This window comes from Eutrema salsugineum, unplaced genomic scaffold (genome assembly GCF_000478725.1).
Source record: "Eutrema salsugineum unplaced genomic scaffold, Eutsalg1_0 scaffold_1, whole genome shotgun sequence".
NCBI classification, from domain to species: Eukaryota; Viridiplantae; Streptophyta; class Magnoliopsida; order Brassicales; family Brassicaceae; genus Eutrema; species Eutrema salsugineum.
The window spans coordinates 4,060,940-4,079,670 of NW_006256909.1; the positions used below are offsets into that span (position 1 = coordinate 4,060,940).

The 18,731-nt window shown below is 32.1% G+C and overlaps 3 protein-coding genes across 3 annotated transcripts; 2 read left to right on the forward strand and 1 right to left on the reverse strand.

The window, feature by feature from the left end:
• Positions 1-519: 519 nt before the first annotated feature.
• On the reverse strand, positions 520-3,913 carry LOC18030655 (FGGY carbohydrate kinase domain-containing protein). Its single transcript, XM_006412659.2, has 15 exons — positions 3,832-3,913; positions 3,457-3,536; positions 3,231-3,348; positions 2,946-3,124; positions 2,775-2,857; positions 2,501-2,685; positions 2,342-2,403; positions 2,095-2,203; positions 1,905-2,024; positions 1,693-1,812; positions 1,479-1,599; positions 1,245-1,401; positions 1,096-1,168; positions 887-1,014; positions 520-789 (listed from the first exon to the last, which is right to left on the reverse strand). Exons 1-15 carry the CDS (start codon positions 3,911-3,913, stop codon positions 667-669), a joined length of 1,740 nt encoding a protein of 579 aa, XP_006412722.1. The 3' UTR covers positions 520-666.
• A 9,709-nt stretch (positions 3,914-13,622) lies between these two features.
• On the forward strand, positions 13,623-14,897 carry LOC18030656 (probable xyloglucan endotransglucosylase/hydrolase protein 17). The gene is made up of 3 exons (XM_006412660.2): positions 13,623-13,993; positions 14,083-14,276; positions 14,377-14,897. Exons 1-3 carry the CDS (start codon positions 13,661-13,663, stop codon positions 14,747-14,749), a joined length of 900 nt encoding a protein of 299 aa, XP_006412723.2. The 5' UTR covers positions 13,623-13,660; the 3' UTR covers positions 14,750-14,897.
• Positions 14,898-16,237: 1,340 nt separating this feature from the next.
• Positions 16,238-17,626, forward strand: LOC18030657 (probable xyloglucan endotransglucosylase/hydrolase protein 18). Its single transcript, XM_006412661.2, has 3 exons — positions 16,238-16,597; positions 16,703-16,896; positions 17,105-17,626. The coding sequence occupies exons 1-3, from the start codon at positions 16,238-16,240 to the stop codon at positions 17,475-17,477; spliced, it is 927 nt and encodes a 308-aa protein (XP_006412724.1). The 3' UTR covers positions 17,478-17,626.
• The last annotated feature ends 1,105 nt before the right edge of the window (positions 17,627-18,731 follow it).

Genomic DNA, 18,731 nt, shown 5'->3' on the forward strand with positions numbered 1-18,731 from the left:
GTTTTGAATTCTTAGTTTTTTGTGAATAAACTAGCATTTATTATAGTGGTTTATATGTGCTTAAGGTATATTTTATGCATAGTAGGTAGATATATTTTAAAATTATAATGTAGACTGCCCACCCCCACAAAGTCTTGGAGGCAAGAAGATTTATAGTAAATTACTTTTCCTTAATAATATTCACATAAACGATAACCGTTTTTTTTTTTTGGGGGAACAACTAAGTCAGCCAGCAATATTTTGATTTACTATTACACCATTTGACATTTTATATACAGTAATAATATAAGACAAGAAATACAATAATATTATTCACCACAAAAATAAAATTATGGTAAATAGGAAGCAATCTCAAGTAGAAATCTAGACTACAAGGCTCCTTCTCTTTCTATATCGTTGTCATATTAACAGTGTAAGAGTGGGGATAACGAAATATGTTTTGAATTTCTTTTAACAGTGTGCTGTGTTAGTTATCTTTTACACTAGCTACTTTGCGGGTTGTTAAAAATGACGAGGAAAAAAACAAAACAAGAAAATATGCAACATTATTTTTCTATGCTTATTGTCAACAAAAGCAATCAAAAGGCCAAATTGTATTATTATACAAGTATCAAAAGAAAGACGAATGTTGCACAGTACTATACAGATTCTGTTGATGATGGAACACTAGGAAAGAGCTTCGGCGATGATGGAACGGTGAGACAATTGCTGATCGTAGAGGTCACGGAATATACGGTATTTGGCATCGTGATACTTCTTAACCTTAGGGTCTGATGATGGGTGAACCACCTGAAAATTTCCATCGCAAAAGACTCATAAATGACATGATCAAAGTCTGATGAATTTTGTTTACTCTAAGCAATGAAGTTAAGATAAGCAAATATACTTGTCCAGCTGCGTTCAAAGCTTTCATAGCATCATGGAGGCTTGGATAGTTCTTGGCAGCAACCGCTCCAAGAATTGCTGCTCCCAAAAGAACAGACTCGCTTTCTCGGGGAAGAATAATCGGACAACCTGCCAGTCAATAATACCAATCCAATGAGTGTGTGATTGATTATAAAAGAAGTGGAACAAAGAGTGTGGTTAGTGCTATACCAACAATATCAGCATGTTCTTGGATGAACAATGGGTTCTTTGAAAGGCCGCCACAAGCAAGCAGTGTGTCAATCTAACATCAATCAAGCGTTAATGTCTTGTAATATTTCTACAGAACAATGTGTGAAAGGAAGGCAAAGCAAACTTACTTTGTGACCATGGGCATTGCAATGCTCTACAATATGACGTGTACCATAGGCAATTCCTTGTACTGTGGCAAGGTATAAAAGAGCCAGCTGCTTCTCGGATGTATCAAGAGTCATTCCGAATACCACTCCTTTTGAATTTGGGTCTGCAACGGGAGATCTGTAACACATATCTGAGATTAATAACTCAAAACATGGGGAATTTACAGAGCAATAACTTTCTATTTTCGCATTCACCTGTTTCCGTGAAAGTCGGGAAGGATATGCATTTCTGAGGTAAGTGCATCTACAAATGGAGAACTCGAATCTTGCACCATCGATTTTAGAATGTTGTTCAGCAGCTCAAACACAGAAACTTCTGCGAGAGACCGAGACAATAGCATTTCAGCTAATGTTTTTCTCAACAGAAGTGAAAAGAGAAGGAAAAAAAATGTGGAAGATTTGATGATACTCTGGGAAGCAGCATGATTTGCAAGACGGGGAGAAGCAACATGATTTTCGATTATGTGATCAAGTAAAGCTCCAGTTGCACTCTGTCCTCCTTCTGTAAGCCAATACTCCGGAACCATAGCTACAATAATTGTTATTTTTTAAGAAACAAAGCTTCATTGAGATTTATTTACTACTTCCAAGAAAAAGGATAGAGATCAAATGTGTATGTACCTGACCAGAAAGGCCCCCACACGCCAGGAATAAAAAGCTTTTCACGGGAAACAGCCATATGGCAAGTTGATGTGCCACATACCAAAACCATACGAGTGCATAAGGTATCAACTTCTGACTCTGAAAAGGCCAAATTCTTAGAGACTAAAAGTATCATCTTCTGCTCGAATATTGATAGCAAAAAGCATACCTTTTGCCACCGAGTCTGAATCTAATTTACTTTCCATGACCCCTACACCACCAGCATGAGCATCAATGAGCGAAGTTCCGACAGGAGTTCCAGCCAACAGTCCCAATTCCTGAGAATTTACGAAAAGACAATAGGATTAAAAAGGAAATTTATAACGGAATGAAAATATAGACCCTAAGAAGTAAGCATGCTCCAAGCCCCACAGAACAAATATAAAGTGCTTGCTTGCTCAGTAGAGAGAACTTGCCTTAGCAGCTGTTGCGGTTAGACCATTACCCAGTGGATGTCCAGGAAAGGCTACACTTCGTCCTAATTAACAAAAGAAATAGCATCGTTACCAAGTAAAAGTACGAATTCCTCTTAGAGAACTTCTAACAACTAAAGCAAACGAAGAAAATCTGCATACCGATCTTAGCATGGTGACCATCTACCAAATCGCCTAAGCCAATCTCTTCCCAGAACTCATCATCCCATCCACACGCTTCCATATCACGAGAAGCCTTCTCAGTCATCTGGTGCATATGTGCATGACCAAGATACGCCCATTTACATACTGTAGTGCACAAACTACGGGTATCATCTCCAGTAGCTCTAGGAGGAAACAAAATGACTCAGGGGATGCAAAGACAACTTTCTCAACGAGGCCCAAAAAAGGTTAAGAGCAAAAGGCTTGGAGGTACCTATAAGACAGCCAATCACTCAAGTCCATCCACTTATACACCATTGACCAAGACTCCTGTAGATTTTCTTTCACCCATAGAAGCTGCAAAAGCAGAGTTTTTTTTCCCATCATGCTCAAACAAGTAGAAAGAAACTAACTTCATCCACCCTTACGAGAAACTTGTACATACTTTTGGTGGCTCCATTTCTGGAGAAACACCGCCACCACAGTACTGCAAGACTGGAGAATTATATGAGTTGATTCTCTCTGCCTGCTTTACAGCTCTATGGTCCATCCATACAATAATGTTTCTCCTTGAATCACCACTCCAAGACACTGTAACAGGGGATCCCTCAGCATCGACCGCCACTGCAAACAACAACAATGTTACCGTTTATAAGCTTCTCTTCTTCTTCAGCCACAAAAACAAAAGGAAGCATCAAGCACAAAAGAGTCATAAGCAGATGGTACAAACCGAGAGAGCAAGTGGCAGCAAAGCCTATTCCTTTCACTTCTACTTCCGAAACATTTGCAAGAGAGCAAGCAGACTTCACGGCTGCACAAACTGCATGCCAAATATCGGTTGAAGATTGCTGTTCCAAATAAAGTTATCAAATTTGGGGTTAATCTCCTAACTAGTAAGTCGTCATGAAAACTTTGAAAATTCATGAAATGTTGGGTCTCTTAATCCAAAATACTACCTCGACACAGTCTCCATCCTTCCAAATTTGTATTGGGCTACTAGAAGAGCCTAGAAGCTTTCCATCTTCATCGAACAAACCTGCATATCAGTAAATCAATTCAAGTTACAAACCCCAAAGTGTCCATATTCATAACCCAACAAGGCAAAACCAAATCTCTCTGCCTTTAAAGTAAGAGCACGCGCGATGATGAAGTTACAAAACGGTATGAGCCAGAGAAGAAAGATTAGAGATTTAAAATGTTGACAATTTATAAAGGTCGAATTTCGAAATCAATGATCAAAATAAAATCCACACACAAGAAACGATATCATTTTCACGCATCTAAGAGCCACACATTTTTCAAAAATTGACGATAAAGAAGAGAAGGATCACCGGCTCGGGCGCTTCCGGTGCCAACGTCGACACCGAGAAAAACGGAGCGAGACGGCAATGGATTTAACTCAGCGGTGGTCATCTCTACGACTACGGCAACGCGACGGCGGAAGCGAGGCTGAGCAATGACTTGACTCTATTTATGGAATGACATTCTTTTTTTTTCGTTTTTCTTTTTTTTTTTTTGGTTGCGTAATTATTTCTTTTGGTGAATTTTTTAATTATCAAGTTTTGTTTCCAGGTCACCAACAAAATTGCCAATTGAATTTTTAGTTCTATATAAATTAGGGAAAATTGTAAATTTAAGACACATTTTGCATACAATTGTCCTCATAAGACTTTTTAGACTTTTGTCAATTTTAAATTTAAGTACGCTTTAATTAATGTTGAAATTTAATTTAAGAAATTTGAATTTAATGTTTTATTTTTTAAAAAAAATCGAAAATACCAAAAATGGAAATAACTTAATTACCAAAAATCAATTATGGAAAGTTTTAAAATTTTAAAAATTATTTTCCACAACATATAGAAGACGTATTCTACATTCTACGATTTTTTAGAATAAGTTTTCTACATATTTCTCTACAATCTACGAAACCTAGAATTGGTATTCTACATGTTCTTCTTCATTCTGTTAATCGTATAGAATATATATTCTACAAACTCTTTAGAGTTCTACAACTACTAGAATACATGTTCTACATTTTTTACTACATTTCACATTTTAATAGAATGTGAATTCTAGCAATCTTTTTTTGTTCTATGTAATATAGAATATGTATTCTAGTAAATCGTTACAGAATCTGAGAAAATCTAGGATTCATGTGCTTATCCATCCAATATTCACTTTTCTTTTTTGAAAATTTTAAAATATTTTTCTAATATTGAGATTAAGTATTAAAATCGTTATAATAAAATCGAATAATGTGCTGAGCAACAATGGATTTTTATGGCTTTCCATTAACTCAAACCTCCGAGTTTGAGACCTCTTGTCTTTTTTTTTTTTTCTTTTTCTGCACTTGCTTCATTTGCTCGCCAAGTTGGATTGTTTTCACGAAAATTGGCATAATTTTTGGTCGCACCATTAGAATTACCCTAAACCACTTTCAAATGAAAGCTAGTCCATTTATGTATCTGATGTCTAAATTTGAGATTGATCCATAGGTGGAAACTCCTTCAAAGAGAGCCAAACTTCTGATGTGTGACATGTGTCTTCATAAAACAAAGTAATTGGAATATTTTTTGCTGTTTCTTTTGTTGTTGTGGAGACGAGAATTTTTCTTTATCTTTTGTTGATTTTTTTGTATTTTTTAATTGTTTTATGTTTAAGATGAATATCAAAATGTTTTTAAAAAAATACTAGAATGAAATTTTAAAGGTAATTTTGGATTTTAATAAAAGTAAATATTAGAGGGACAATGTCTAAGAAAATAAATCCTAAAAGGACAAATGGTTTGGGAAATTGTCCTAAATTTCTAATTATCTCTATAAATTATTGCTATAGATTTAAATCAATTTTTTTTTTTTGCAAAAAATTCATACTGGGAATACAAAACAGGCCCAAGTTGATCAATCGACGAAAATCCCTACTGAATAACCCTTGGATTGATTTCCCCCAAATTCGACGAGGAGTAAAACAAAACAAAAAAATCTCTTTTGAAGATGATGCGATTCCTAGCTAACACCGTCGCTAAGGTAATTGAGAGAGATGTTATTGTCTGTGTTTCTGAGAGATTATGTCTGTTTTTCTAATCCCTTGTTCGCTGTTGGTTGAAATTGACCCAATATATATATTGTCTGCTCTTTCAACGCATGCTTGACGCTTGAGGACATGGTGGAAGAGGCGACGGTTGAAAACGCTCTTCCAAAATACTACAGATCACGACGATACAGAGACAGGGTTAATCAATATCAACGAAACGGGAGAGAGAGAGAATCCAGATCAAAGGAACAATTTTGTTGCTTTACCTTCGCCAAGTCTTTTGCATTTGCTTCATCATCTTGCTCCTGTGTCGTTGTGAATTAGGGATTCTGCTTTCCCGATCTTTTTTTATTTTTTCTTTTTACGACCAATTTTGTTTTGCATTTTTATTTTCTTTTATATCTTAAACAAACACAAATAAAAAATACTCACGAGGAAAATTTTTAACTGGTGTGCCCTAAATTTAACATTCCTTTTCACCAACTTTGCTTTTTGAGTGGAACACTAAATCTCTTGGTGCCCTAAACCTCCAATGACTTCTTCTTCATCAGATCATCCATCGCTGCCTAATGATTTAGTTGAGGAAAATATATACTTTGTAGGATCCCAACCGAATCTCTCATTCGGTTCAAGCTGACATGCAAACGATGGCTCGGTCTCTTCAGAGAAAAGAGGTTCATCTACAAGCACTTGGCTTTCGTCAAGCAACAGTTTATAAGGATCCGCCACATGGCTCACATCATCAATCACGAGAACGAACCTAACATATTTATACCACTCCCTCTCGATTTAATTTTAAGGTGAGTTTATATCTCAGTACTATCTATATCAGTCTCACAGCATCAAAGAGCCAATAATACTAGTAGTAATGTAATAATACAGGTAATACTAATAGTAATGTAGTAGTACTAGTAATACTAGTAGTAATACTAGTAGTAATGTAGTAATACTAGTAATACTATGTAGTAATACTAGTAATACTATGTAGTAATACTAGTAATACTAGGTAGTAATACTATGTAGTAATACTAGTAGTAATGTAGTAATACTAGTAATACTATGTAGTAATACTAGTAGTAATGTAGTAATACTAGTAATACTATGTAGTTATACTAGTAATACTATGTAGTAATACTAGTAATACTATGTAGTAATACTAGTAATATTATGTAGTTATACTAATAATATTATGTAGTTATACTAGTAATATTATGTAGTAATACTAGTAATACTATGTAGTTATACTAGTAATAATATGTAGTAATACTAGTAGTAATGTAGTAATACTAGTAATACTATGTAGTTATACTAGTAATACTATGTAGTTATACTAGTAATACGATGTAATAATACTAGTAATACTAGTAGTAATACTATGTAATAATACTAGTAATACTATGTAATAATACTAGTAATACTATGTAGTAATACTAGTAATACTAGTAATACTATGTAGTTATACTAGTAATAATATGTAGTAATACTAGTAATACTATGTAATTATACTAGTAATACTATGTAGTTATACTAGTAATACTATGTAGTAATACTAGTAATAATGTAGTAATATTAGTAATATTATGTAATTATACTAGTAATACTATGTAGTAATACTAGTAATACTATGTAGTAATACTAGTAATACTATGTAGTAATACTAGTAGTAATGTAGTTATACTAGTAATACTATGTAGCTATACTAGTAATACTGTGTAGTAATACTAGTAGTAAAGTAGTACTACTAGTAATACTATGTAGTTATACTAGTAATACTGTGTAGTAATACTAGTAATACTATGTAGCAATACTAGTAATACTATGTAGTAATACTAGTAGTAATGTAGTAATACTAGTAATACTATGTAGTTATACTAGTAATACTATGTAGTAATACTAGTAATAATGTAGTAATACTAGTAATATTATGTAATTATACTAGTAATACTAGTAATACTATGTAGTTATACTAGTAATACTATGTAGTAATACTAGTAGTAATGTAGTAATACTAGTAATACTATGTAGTTATACTAGTAATACTATGTAGTTATACTAGTAGTAATGTAGTAATACTAGTAGTAATGTAGTAATACTAGTAATACTATGTAGTTATACCTAGTAATACTATGTTGTAATACAGGTAATACTATGTAGTAATACTAGTAGTAATGTAGTTATACTAATAATACTATGTAGTTATACTAGTAATACTGTGTAGTACTACTAGTAGTAATGTAGTAATACTAGTAATACTATGCAGTTATACTAGTAATACTATGTAATAATACTAGTAATACTATGTAGTTATACTAGTAATACTATGTAGTTATACTAGAAGTAATGTAGTAATACTAGTAATACTATGTAGTTATACTAGTAATACTATGTAGTAATACTAGTAATACTATGTAGTTATACTAGTAATAATATGTAGTTATACTAGTAGTAATGTAGTAATACTAGTAATACTATGTAGTTATACTAGTAATACTATGTAATAATACTAGTAATACTATGTAGTTATACTAGTAATACTATGTAGTTATACTAGTAGTAATGTAGTAATACTTGTAATACTATATAGTTATACTAGTAATACTATGTAGTAATACTAGTAATACTATGTAGTTATACTAGTAATACTATGTAGTTATACTAGTAGTAATGTAGTAATACTAGTAATACTATGTAGTTATACTAGTAATACTATGTAGTAATACTAGTAATACTATGTAGTTATACTAGTAATAATATGTAGTTATACTAGTAGTAATGTAGTTATACTAGTAATACTATGTAGTTATACTAGTAATACTGTGTAGTAATACTAGTAGTATTGTAGTACTACTACTAATATTATGTAGTAATACTAGTAATACTATGTAATACTAGTAATACTATGTAATACTAGTAATACTATGTAGTTATACTAGTAATACTATGTAGTTATACTAGTAGTAATGTAGTAATACTAGTAGTAATGTAGTAATACTAGTAATACTATGTAGTTATACTAGTAATACTATGTAGTTATACTAGTAATACTATGTAGTAATACTGGTAGTAATGTAGTAATACTAGTAATATTATGAAGTAATACTAGTAATACTATGTAGTTATACTAGTAATAATATGTAGTAATTCTGGTAGAAATGTAGTAATACTAGTAATACTATGTAGTTATACTAGTAATACTGTATAGTAATGTAGTACTACTAGTAATACTATGTAGTTATACTAGTAATATTTTGTAGTAATACTAGTAATACTATGTAGTTATACTAGTAATAATATGTAGTAATACTAGTAATACTATGTAATTATACTAGTAATACTATGTAGTTATACTAGTAATACTATGTAGTAATACTAGTAATAATGTAGTAATATTAGTAATATTATGTAATTATACTAGTAATACTATGTAGTAATACTAGTAATACTATGTAGTAATACTAGTAATACTATGTAGTAATACTAGTAGTAATGTAGTTATACTAGTAATACTATGTAGCTATACTAGTAATACTGTGTAGTAATACTAGTAGTAAAGTAGTACTACTAGTAATACTATGTAGTTATACTAGTAATACTGTGTAGTAATACTAGTAATACTATGTAGCAATACTAGTAATACTATGTAGTAATACTAGTAGTAATGTAGTAATACTAGTAATACTATGTAGTTATACTAGTAATACTATGTAGTAATACTAGTAATAATGTAGTAATACTAGTAATATTATGTAATTATACTAGTAATACTAGTAATACTATGTAGTTATACTAGTAATACTATGTAGTAATACTAGTAGTAATGTAGTAATACTAGTAATACTATGTAGTTATACTAGTAATACTATGTAGTAATATTAGTAATAATGTAGTAATATTAGGAATACTATGTAGTTATACTAGTAATACTAGTAATACTATGTAGTTATACTAGTAATACTATGTAGTTATACTAGTAGTAATGTAGTAATACTAGTAGTAATGTAGTAATACTAGTAATACTATGTAGTTATACTAGTAATACTATGTAGTTATACTAGTAATACTATGTAATAATACTAGTAATACTAGTAGTAATACTAGTAGTAATACTAGTAGTAATGTAGTAATACTAGTAATACTATGTAGTAATACTAGTAATACTATGTAGTAATACTAGTAATACTATGTAGTTATACTAGTAATAATATGTAGTAATACTAGTAGTAATGTAGTAATACTAGTAATACTATGTAGTTATACTAGTAATACTATGTAGTAATACTAGTAATACTAATAGTAATACTAGTAGTAAAGTAGTAATACTAGTAATACTATGTAGTAATACTAGTAAAACTATGTAGTTATACTAGTAATACTATGTAGTAATACTAGTAGTAATACTAGTAGTAATGTAGTAATACTAGTATAACTACATAGTATTACTAGTAATATTATGTAGTAATACTAGTAATAATGTAGTAATACTAGTAATACTATGTAGTTATACTAGTAGTAATGTAGTAATACTAGTAATATTATGTAGTAATACTAGTAATACTATGTTGTTATACTAGTAATACTAATAGTAATACTAGTAGTAATGTAGTTATACTATTAATACTAATAGTAATACTAGTATTTCTACATTACTACTAGTATTACTACTAGTATTACTAGTATTACTACATAGTATTACTACATAATAATACTAGTAGTAATGTAGTAATACTAGTACTAATACTAGTAATACTATTAGTAATAATATTTGTAGTATTAGTAATAATAATAGTAATAATACTAGTAGTAATACGATTAATAATATTAGTAGTAATACTAGTATTATTAGTAATACTAATCGTACTAGTAGTAGTACTAGCAGTAATAGTAGTAGTACTAGTAGTACTAGTAGTAGTAGTATTAGTACTAATACTAATAATTACTAGTATTAATACTAGCAGTACTACTAGTAGTACGAGTAGTACTAGTAATAATATTAGTAGTACTAGTAGTAATACTTGTAGTATTAGTAGTAATATTAGTAATAATACTACTAATATTAGTAAAAATATTAGTAAAAATACTAGTAATACTAGTAGTAATGTAGTAATGCTAGTAATATTAGTAGTAATACTATTACTTCATTACTACTAGTAATAGTATTAGTAGTACTGATAGTACTAGTAGTAATACTAGTGGTAATACTAGTAACACTAGAAATACTAGTAGTAAAATTAGTAATACTAGTAATACTATGTAGTATTACTAGTAATACTTTGTAGTAATACTAGTAGTAATACTAGTAATAATAATAGTAATAGCAGTAATACTAGTAGTAATACTAGTAGTAATATAGTAATACTAGTAATACTATGTAGTAATACTAGTAATATTAATAGTAATACTAGTAGTAATATAGTAATACTAGTAGTAATGTAGTAATACTAGTAATACTATGTAGTAATACTAGTAATACTATGTAGTAATACTAGTAATATTAGTAGTAATACTAGTAATACTATGTAGTAATACTATGTAGTAATACTATGTAGTAATACGAGTAATACTATGTAGTAATACTAGTAATATTAGTGGTAATACTAGTAGTAATCTAGTATTACTACTATTATATGGTCGATTATATACAATTCGAAATTTGAGATTTATATGACTGGGGTGTGGAATGACTAGATTATTGGGAGGAAGTTAGGAGAGCTTACATCTACCGCATGATTTTTAAACAACAGAATATTAATGTATAAGCTTCTCGTGAGGACTGTACAACTTCATGAAAGGCAGGTGCGACAACAATCACAACTTTCAGAGGCGATTCCTCGGTTACATGAAATGGTCTGAGCAAAAGAAAGAGAACATGCTTGCTAAGCTTGAACAAAGGCCACCGAAAATGATAGACTATGACTCTGCGTCTGTGGAAACTGCATTTCAGCATTTCTCCGAGGCATATACAGGTCACACCATATACATGGCTACAGCTGTGTCTTTCGTGATTGGGTGGTACAAGTTTTATGCATAACACGAACCTGTTGCGTATGAAATTAATGTTATGAGTTAAGTAAACGACATACCAACTCAAAACACTGGGAAAATGCACATCATTCAGTTGTCAATAAACACCCATTTTCCTTTGACTAGCAATAAATTCAACACTCTAAAAAACAATTATCATTACATCTGCAGATTTTGAGTGAATTAATCGACAAAGGGTTCTTGGTTTCCTTTGAACCAGCCAACCAACCGGTTTTCTTTTATCTAATCCTTATAGTTAACCAAAAAAACACAAACCCAAAGAAAAACAAACATTAAAAGAACTGCGAGAGACGAGAGTTCAAATAACAATTATTAGTTTGATCACAAGCTTTTCTTGCATGAGTGATGATATCTTTAATCCTTAATCACAATCCCATCATCTCCTTCTAAATAACCCCAGCAGCAAGTCTCTTCTCCTTCGTCTCAAAATCAACTCACCACTCTCTCCTCTCAACAACATTTTTCTCCAATTAATGGCTTATTTTGCTCTGTTACACTTCACTCTCCTTGGCCTTTCAAGTAAGTCTCATTGCACTTAACACTTGAATGTTCAAAGAAACTTTCACTTACCATAATCATGTCTTTTTTTCTATTCTTAAAGGTTCATGTTGCTATGCAATTGGGAACAAGAAAACATAGTTATCACTTCCAAGCAGGATTGGGATCAACTATGGAAAGATTAGGAAACAATCTCCCTTCTCCTTACCAATCACTCAACCTAAACAAATCCATTAAAGCCGGTCACGTCAAGCTCCACGACGCCGGAAACCGTAAAGCTCCACTCTCAGACCAATCTCTACGTTACAATCATGGTCCCTGACCACCAAAAATTTATTTCACTTGGCTCCGATCAAGACAAGCAAAAGGTTTTAATTTCATATATATCTATGTATTTAACCTGAATTTGATCAAGATGCAAAGTTGCTGATATTAGCTGCGCTGAAGAGTTTCGGTGAAGCTTTGGAGGATTATTATCCATATATAAAGCTGTATAGATCACGGATCACACGGCAAAGGAAACATTAGTTTTGATTCCAAATTATTGACGAATATTGCTTAAAATGTGAGGTAAAGGATACAGTGGGTTCACATAGTTTTTTTTTTTTTAATGAAAATTAAGTTTCAGATTGAGTTTGAATTCGCCTACATATTTAATCTGATTCAAGCAATCACCATGAGGTTTTTTTTTTTTTTGGCAAACTCACCATGAGGTCTATAATCATAATTCGTACTCTTATTCGTCTTCCGAGCAAGGCTTGAGTGTATTTGGGCCTGAGATTCTGGTTTGGTCCATGACTCGTTTCTCTTATTCTCAAATCACCTTCTTTATTTTTTTTATTTTTCAACACGTATAAAGGTCAAAAGCTAAAAATCATATCAGAACTATATATATATATATATATAGGTGAAAGATACAACTATGATTAATGATTTCTATATGTATATTTTTATTAATATATTTTGTTTGCATTCAACAAAATTACAACGTTTTTATTTTGTTTTTATTGGTTTTTAATTTCGTCACATTTTCCTATTTAATAAGTTTACAATTTCGGAAAGATATTTTCATATAAATATTTTAAATAAATAAACACAATAGAAATTAATATAAACTCAAATTTTTTTACCAAAATATAAAAGTCTGATAATGGTAGGGTATGTGTAATGATATAAACCCAAATTTCAGGATACTTTGAATGTATACACTATCCTACTGTTACGTATAGGTAGGTGGGCTCGTTTTGAAATGAAAGAACAAAGACGAATTCATCTAGGCGGTGCTCGAAAGTCGAAGCCGCGTTGACACATCAAAAACATTGGGACCATCCAGTATTATACAAATGTCCAAAACTTATTTCGGTTTGCACCAATAAGAAAAAGAAATGAAATTAATATTTTAATAGGATTCACTTTGTAACAGCAAACAACAGATCAAATAATCAAATGTATTACATTAATACATTATTTATAAAGCTGTGACCCAACGAGGCAAAAGCACATGCACCAATTAATGATCAACCCCATGAAACTTCCATCTCTCTTATCTCTTTTCCGTTTCATTTTCATCCTCTATATAAACTACTAATGTCACATGCCTCAATCTCCATCAACAATATACATCTGAGATCTACAATAATGAAGTCTTCTTGCGGCGCAAGGTTCGCGTTCTTGGTTCTCTCTCTTTTTGCCGCACAGTCCGTGGGAGTCTATGCGGGTAGCTTCCACAGAGACGTTCAGATACATTGGGGTGATGGTCGTGGAAAGATTCACGACAATGGAGGAAGGCTTCTTTCTCTTTCCCTTGACAAAACCTCTGGATCCGGTTTTCAATCCAAGCAGGAGTTTCTCTATGGCAAAGCCGAGGTTCAAATGAAGCTTGTCCCTGGTAACTCTGCTGGAACGGTCACAACTTTCTATGTAAGTAAAACATGTGATTCTAAGGCATTCTTGTCATCTTTTTCCATTCATATACTGAGTATGTTAGTGATTATGATGAATTTGTGTAGCTTAAATCCCCGGGAGTTACATGGGATGAGATCGATTTCGAGTTCTTGGGAAACATAAGTGGCCATCCTTATACTCTCCATACTAATGTTTACACAAGAGGCTCAGGAGACAAAGAACAACAGTTTCATTTATGGTTCGACCCAACTGCTGACTTTCACACTTATTGCATCACATGGAATCCCCAAAGGATCATGTAAGCGCCTACTTTTATCACTTTGTACATAGTATGATAAAATCTTTTGAGGCTATGTGTTCATGAATCAAGATTTTCTTTTCTTTCTTTCACTTTTCAGTTTTACAGTTGATGGCATTCCCATTAGAGAGTTCAAGAACTCAGAGTCGATTGGAGTTCCATTCCCAAAGAGCCAACCAATGAGGCTCTACGCGAGTCTTTGGGAAGCAGAGCATTGGGCCACAAGGGGAGGATTAGAGAAAACAGATTGGTCAAAAGCTCCTTTTACTGCTTTCTACAGAAACTACAATGTAGAAGGATGTGTATGGGCTAATGGAAAATCATCTTGCCCTGCAAACGCCCCATGGTTCACTCAAAAACTTGATAGGAGAGGCGCTAATAGAGTGAAATGGGCGCAGAGTAAGTATATGGTCTACAACTATTGCACTGATAAGAAAAGATTCCCTAAAGGTGTTCCTGCTGTGTGCACTTAAAATTATTGATTCTTTGATTGGTGAATAAGTTACTTGGCCTTGTCTTTGTAACTCAAATTTGTGTTTATCTATTTTCTTTTCATTCATTTGTTGCTCATATGTATCAGATTTTTAAATTAATAGCAAACAATAAGTTATTGAAACAAAAGTTTTAACTACTACTACTACTTAATTGGCTCCACTTGATTTGTGGAATTTATTGGGAGGCGGGAGCACTGACAAATTCATTACTAAATTACACAACAATTCTTGGGAAGCACATATTCTAGATGGATGAGCGGGCAGGACGGTCCAATATTCAACATACATTTTTGTTTCCAGTTTTTGATCAGATTAAAAATGATTTTTTATTTTCTAATAGAGACACCCATTTCTTGAGCTATGCTTTTAATTTTGATGGTTCGTTGTAAGGTAGCCAAAAGAAATAGGTTTGACTAAAGCTTAGTCGTGCAAAAGGCTCTGCTCACTAGCAAACTGATATTAAATCAGTCTTGAGAACACGAAGTTTGTTTGAGAACAGACCAAAATAGAATATAAAAGAAAACAAAAATCAAGAGGTTTGCTAAATATGTGGTCCGAGATGTAATTTGGTTTTTATGGACACTTTATATGAGAAAACTTTAGTATGAGTTAGTTTTCGCAAAATGGAGTAGAAACGAAATAAGTTAGCAAGACATGATCATGTGAGTTTGACCCAAAAAAAAAGTAAAAAATTAAAATAAAGCATGAAAATATGTGTCCTCACCAGTGGTTTCTTATTGCTAGGAAAGAACCATGATTTTTAATATATATCTCCATTGGTTTCTCAATCTCATAATTAATTAATTGTTTGGTAGCCCAAGTTTCCCAGGTACTAGTTTGGAAAACGAAGTCTCAAATACTAGCTTACTCGGCCTGTTATATAAAATTCAGTTAAATATAACCGTAAAATGTTATAAAAATCGTCCTAGCTTATGTCATTATTTTCATACCTAGTGGTTTCATTTAGAGAGTAAAATGTCATTTTAGCTGGATCGAAATATGTTTCTTATGCAGCAGTTTATAGGTGGAACATACCTTCTTTTTTTTAATAAACCATGGTGAAACTCTAATGTTAGCACAAAAATCATAATAATAAGTTAGACAAATAAAAATCAAAGAAAGAAAATAAAAATGCAAATACTAATACTAATATTCGAACCCTCTATGCGGCGCGGAGGGTTTGCGCTCAGGTCAAAAAGTCAAAAGCCGTGTTGACAAACAAAGTGACCTCATTACATTCAAAACGCGGGACCAGCATGTGATACATACAAATTTGTCCATATACATTATTTTCTCTGTTTTGTAACAATAAACGAGTAATGAAATGATATTTTATTAGATTCAATTTGTAACAACCAGCAAGAGATCGAAATGAGCCAACTAGAATACAGCACACTTACAATAATCAAAACCCATGAACCTTCCATCTCTTTTTCCTTGGCCATTTTCCATCAGCTATATAAACTAATGTCACTTACCTCAAATTTCCATCAACAATACAATTTGAGATATCAAATACTCCTCCAGAGATATAATTTACAAAAAATGAAGTTTTCTTGCAGTACAAGATTCGCGTCCTTGATTCTCTTTCTCTTTGCGGCACAATCCGTGGCAGTCTATGCCGGTAGCTTCCATAAAGACGTTCAGATACATTGGGGTGATGGCCGTGGAAAGGTTCGTGACAGAGATGGAAAGCTTCTTTCTCTCTCACTCGACAAATCCTCTGGTTCAGGGTTTCAATCCAATCAGGAGTTTCTATATGGCAAAGCCGAGGTTCAAATGAAACTTGTGCCTGGTAACTCTGCTGGAACAGTCACAACATTCTATGTAAGCAACATACAACTTCATATATTTTTGTTATATTTTTGTCATCTTTTTCCTATTGGCTAGATAACATATAACTGATGAGCATGTTGGTGTTTTATTTTGTAGCTTAAATCGCCTGGAACAACGTGGGATGAGATCGATTTCGAGTTCTTGGGAAACATAAGTGGTCATCCGTACACTCTACATACTAATGTTTACACACAAGGCTCTGGAGACAAAGAACAACAGTTTCATCTATGGTTCGACCCAACAGTTAACTTTCACACTTACTGCATCACATGGAATCCCCAAAGGATTATGTAAGCGCTTCTTTTCATCCCATGTATATTGTTTAATCTTATATGTTTTGATGCTATGATCTCATGGACCGACATTCTTGTTAAAGTTTATGGGTTTTGGAACTCAAAAGCAATGGACTATTACATGTCTCTTAAATATTATTCTAGACTTAACACATTTTTTAGATGTAGCATTCCTAATCATTCTCTTTTGTTTCCTCTCTTTCAGTTTTACAGTTGATGGCATTCCGATTAGAGAGTTCAAGAACTCAGAGTCGATTGGAGTTCCGTTCCCAAAGAAACAACCAATGAGGCTTTATGCAAGCCTTTGGGAAGCCGAGCATTGGGCCACAAGGGGAGGATTAGAGAAAACAGATTGGTCAAAAGCTCCTTTTACTGCTTTCTACAGAAACTACAACGTGGAAGGATGTGTCTGGGCTAATGGAAAATCATCTTGCCCTGCGAACGCCTCATGGTTCACTCAAAAACTTGATATGGAAGGCGAGAAAAAAATGAAATGGGCACAGAGTAAGTACATGGTCTACAACTATTGCACCGATAAAAGAAGGTTTCCTCAAGGTGTTCCAGCAGTGTGCACTTGATTCTTTGATTGGTGAATAAGTTACTTGCCATTGTCCTTGTAACTCAGTCGAGATTTATCTATTATATTTAGTTTTCATTCATTTGTTGCTCATATTCTGTGTGGTGTGTATGTGTAAGATTTTTTAAGTAATAACAAATAATAAATTATGGAAACAATAGTTCTCGTTACTAAAGCTTAGACTGAAAACTCAATAGGTTTCATTAGATTTTAGAAAGTCAGTAATATTATATTTAGTTGCGAAGCTGACTATAGGCTTTCATCATGGTGTAATGATACCATGCATATGGCCTACAATTTTATATATACGGTTTTAACTAGTCGATTGATTGCTTCCATGTGCAAACTTTTTTTAGTGATCAAGGCTTCAAACCTCACAAGTCCAGTCCTTATGTCACCTTGCATATGTGATATGATTTTTTCATATGCATTTGACAATGTTGGATCTTTTATTAGTATCTATTAATTTGAGAAGTCGTTGGTAATACATGTAATCATTATTCAAGTTTTTTTTTCTTCTTAAACATAGTATTATAACGTATTCGAGCTCAAGATCAGGTTGAAATTCAAAATCCTCTATATTAAATTAACAACTTTACATATATTTTGGCTTCAAGTTAATTAGGAGAAACACAAATATTTTAGAGTCATATAAGGTCGTCGACCAAATTGAATTGATATTAATGTCGTTCTTATGTAATTTTACCAAACTTAACAAAACGAATCTATGGTTGAGACATCAGAAGAATAATAATCTAAATGACTCCAATTACATAGATAGTTTTTTTGCTATGAATGTTAATATCATTAAAAATGAAGAAAATGTGTTACAAAGATGTCAACCTATTACATTGTTCCCTTGGCAAAAAAAAAAAAATAAAAAACAAGGAGAACATTACTATTGACTAAAAACAAGCTGCTATCATCACATGGATAAATACATACAGATATATATATATGAATATATATATATATACCTTTTTAAAAGAAAAAGCACGTACATATGATCTATTCTACAAAAGAGGTGAGTAAATCTGGAAAACAGTTCAAAGCTTAGAAAGATATAGAAGCCATAGCGTCCGTGTTGGCTAGATGATAAAGATTTATGGTTCGAAAAGTTAATGGAAAAATAGCAAAAACTAATAATTTGATCAAATTGACTATTGATTTGGCTTGCTTCAACTTGTCTCTAAAATCAAAATGCAGCATCTCCTTGGTTTGGTTTTGTAACATTATCTTCATATAGTTAGTTAGA

Excerpts from the sequence above, each read along its gene's own strand:
- LOC18030656 (XM_006412660.2), top strand. The coding sequence starts at position 13,661 with ATGTCACATGCCTCAATCTCCATCAACAATATACATCTGAGATCTACA. Across the intron at positions 13,994-14,082 it reads GAACGGTCACAACTTTCTAT|CTTAAATCCCCGGGAGTTAC; the intron begins GTAAGTAAAACA and ends GAATTTGTGTAG. Across the intron at positions 14,277-14,376 it reads TGGAATCCCCAAAGGATCAT|TTTTACAGTTGATGGCATTC; the intron begins GTAAGCGCCTAC and ends TTCACTTTTCAG.
- LOC18030655 (XM_006412659.2), bottom strand. The coding sequence starts at position 3,913 with ATGACCACCGCTGAGTTAAATCCATTGCCGTCTCGCTCCGTTTTTCTC. Across the intron at positions 3,537-3,831 it reads CACCGGAAGCGCCCGAGCCG|GTTTGTTCGATGAAGATGGA; the intron begins GTGATCCTTCTC and ends ACTGATATGCAG. Across the intron at positions 2,025-2,094 it reads TTCAGACTCGGTGGCAAAAG|AGTCAGAAGTTGATACCTTA; the intron begins GTATGCTTTTTG and ends TGGCCTTTTCAG.
- LOC18030657 (XM_006412661.2), top strand. The coding sequence starts at position 16,238 with ATGTCACTTACCTCAAATTTCCATCAACAATACAATTTGAGATATCAA. Across the intron at positions 16,598-16,702 it reads GAACAGTCACAACATTCTAT|CTTAAATCGCCTGGAACAAC; the intron begins GTAAGCAACATA and ends TTTATTTTGTAG. Across the intron at positions 16,897-17,104 it reads TGGAATCCCCAAAGGATTAT|TTTTACAGTTGATGGCATTC; the intron begins GTAAGCGCTTCT and ends CCTCTCTTTCAG.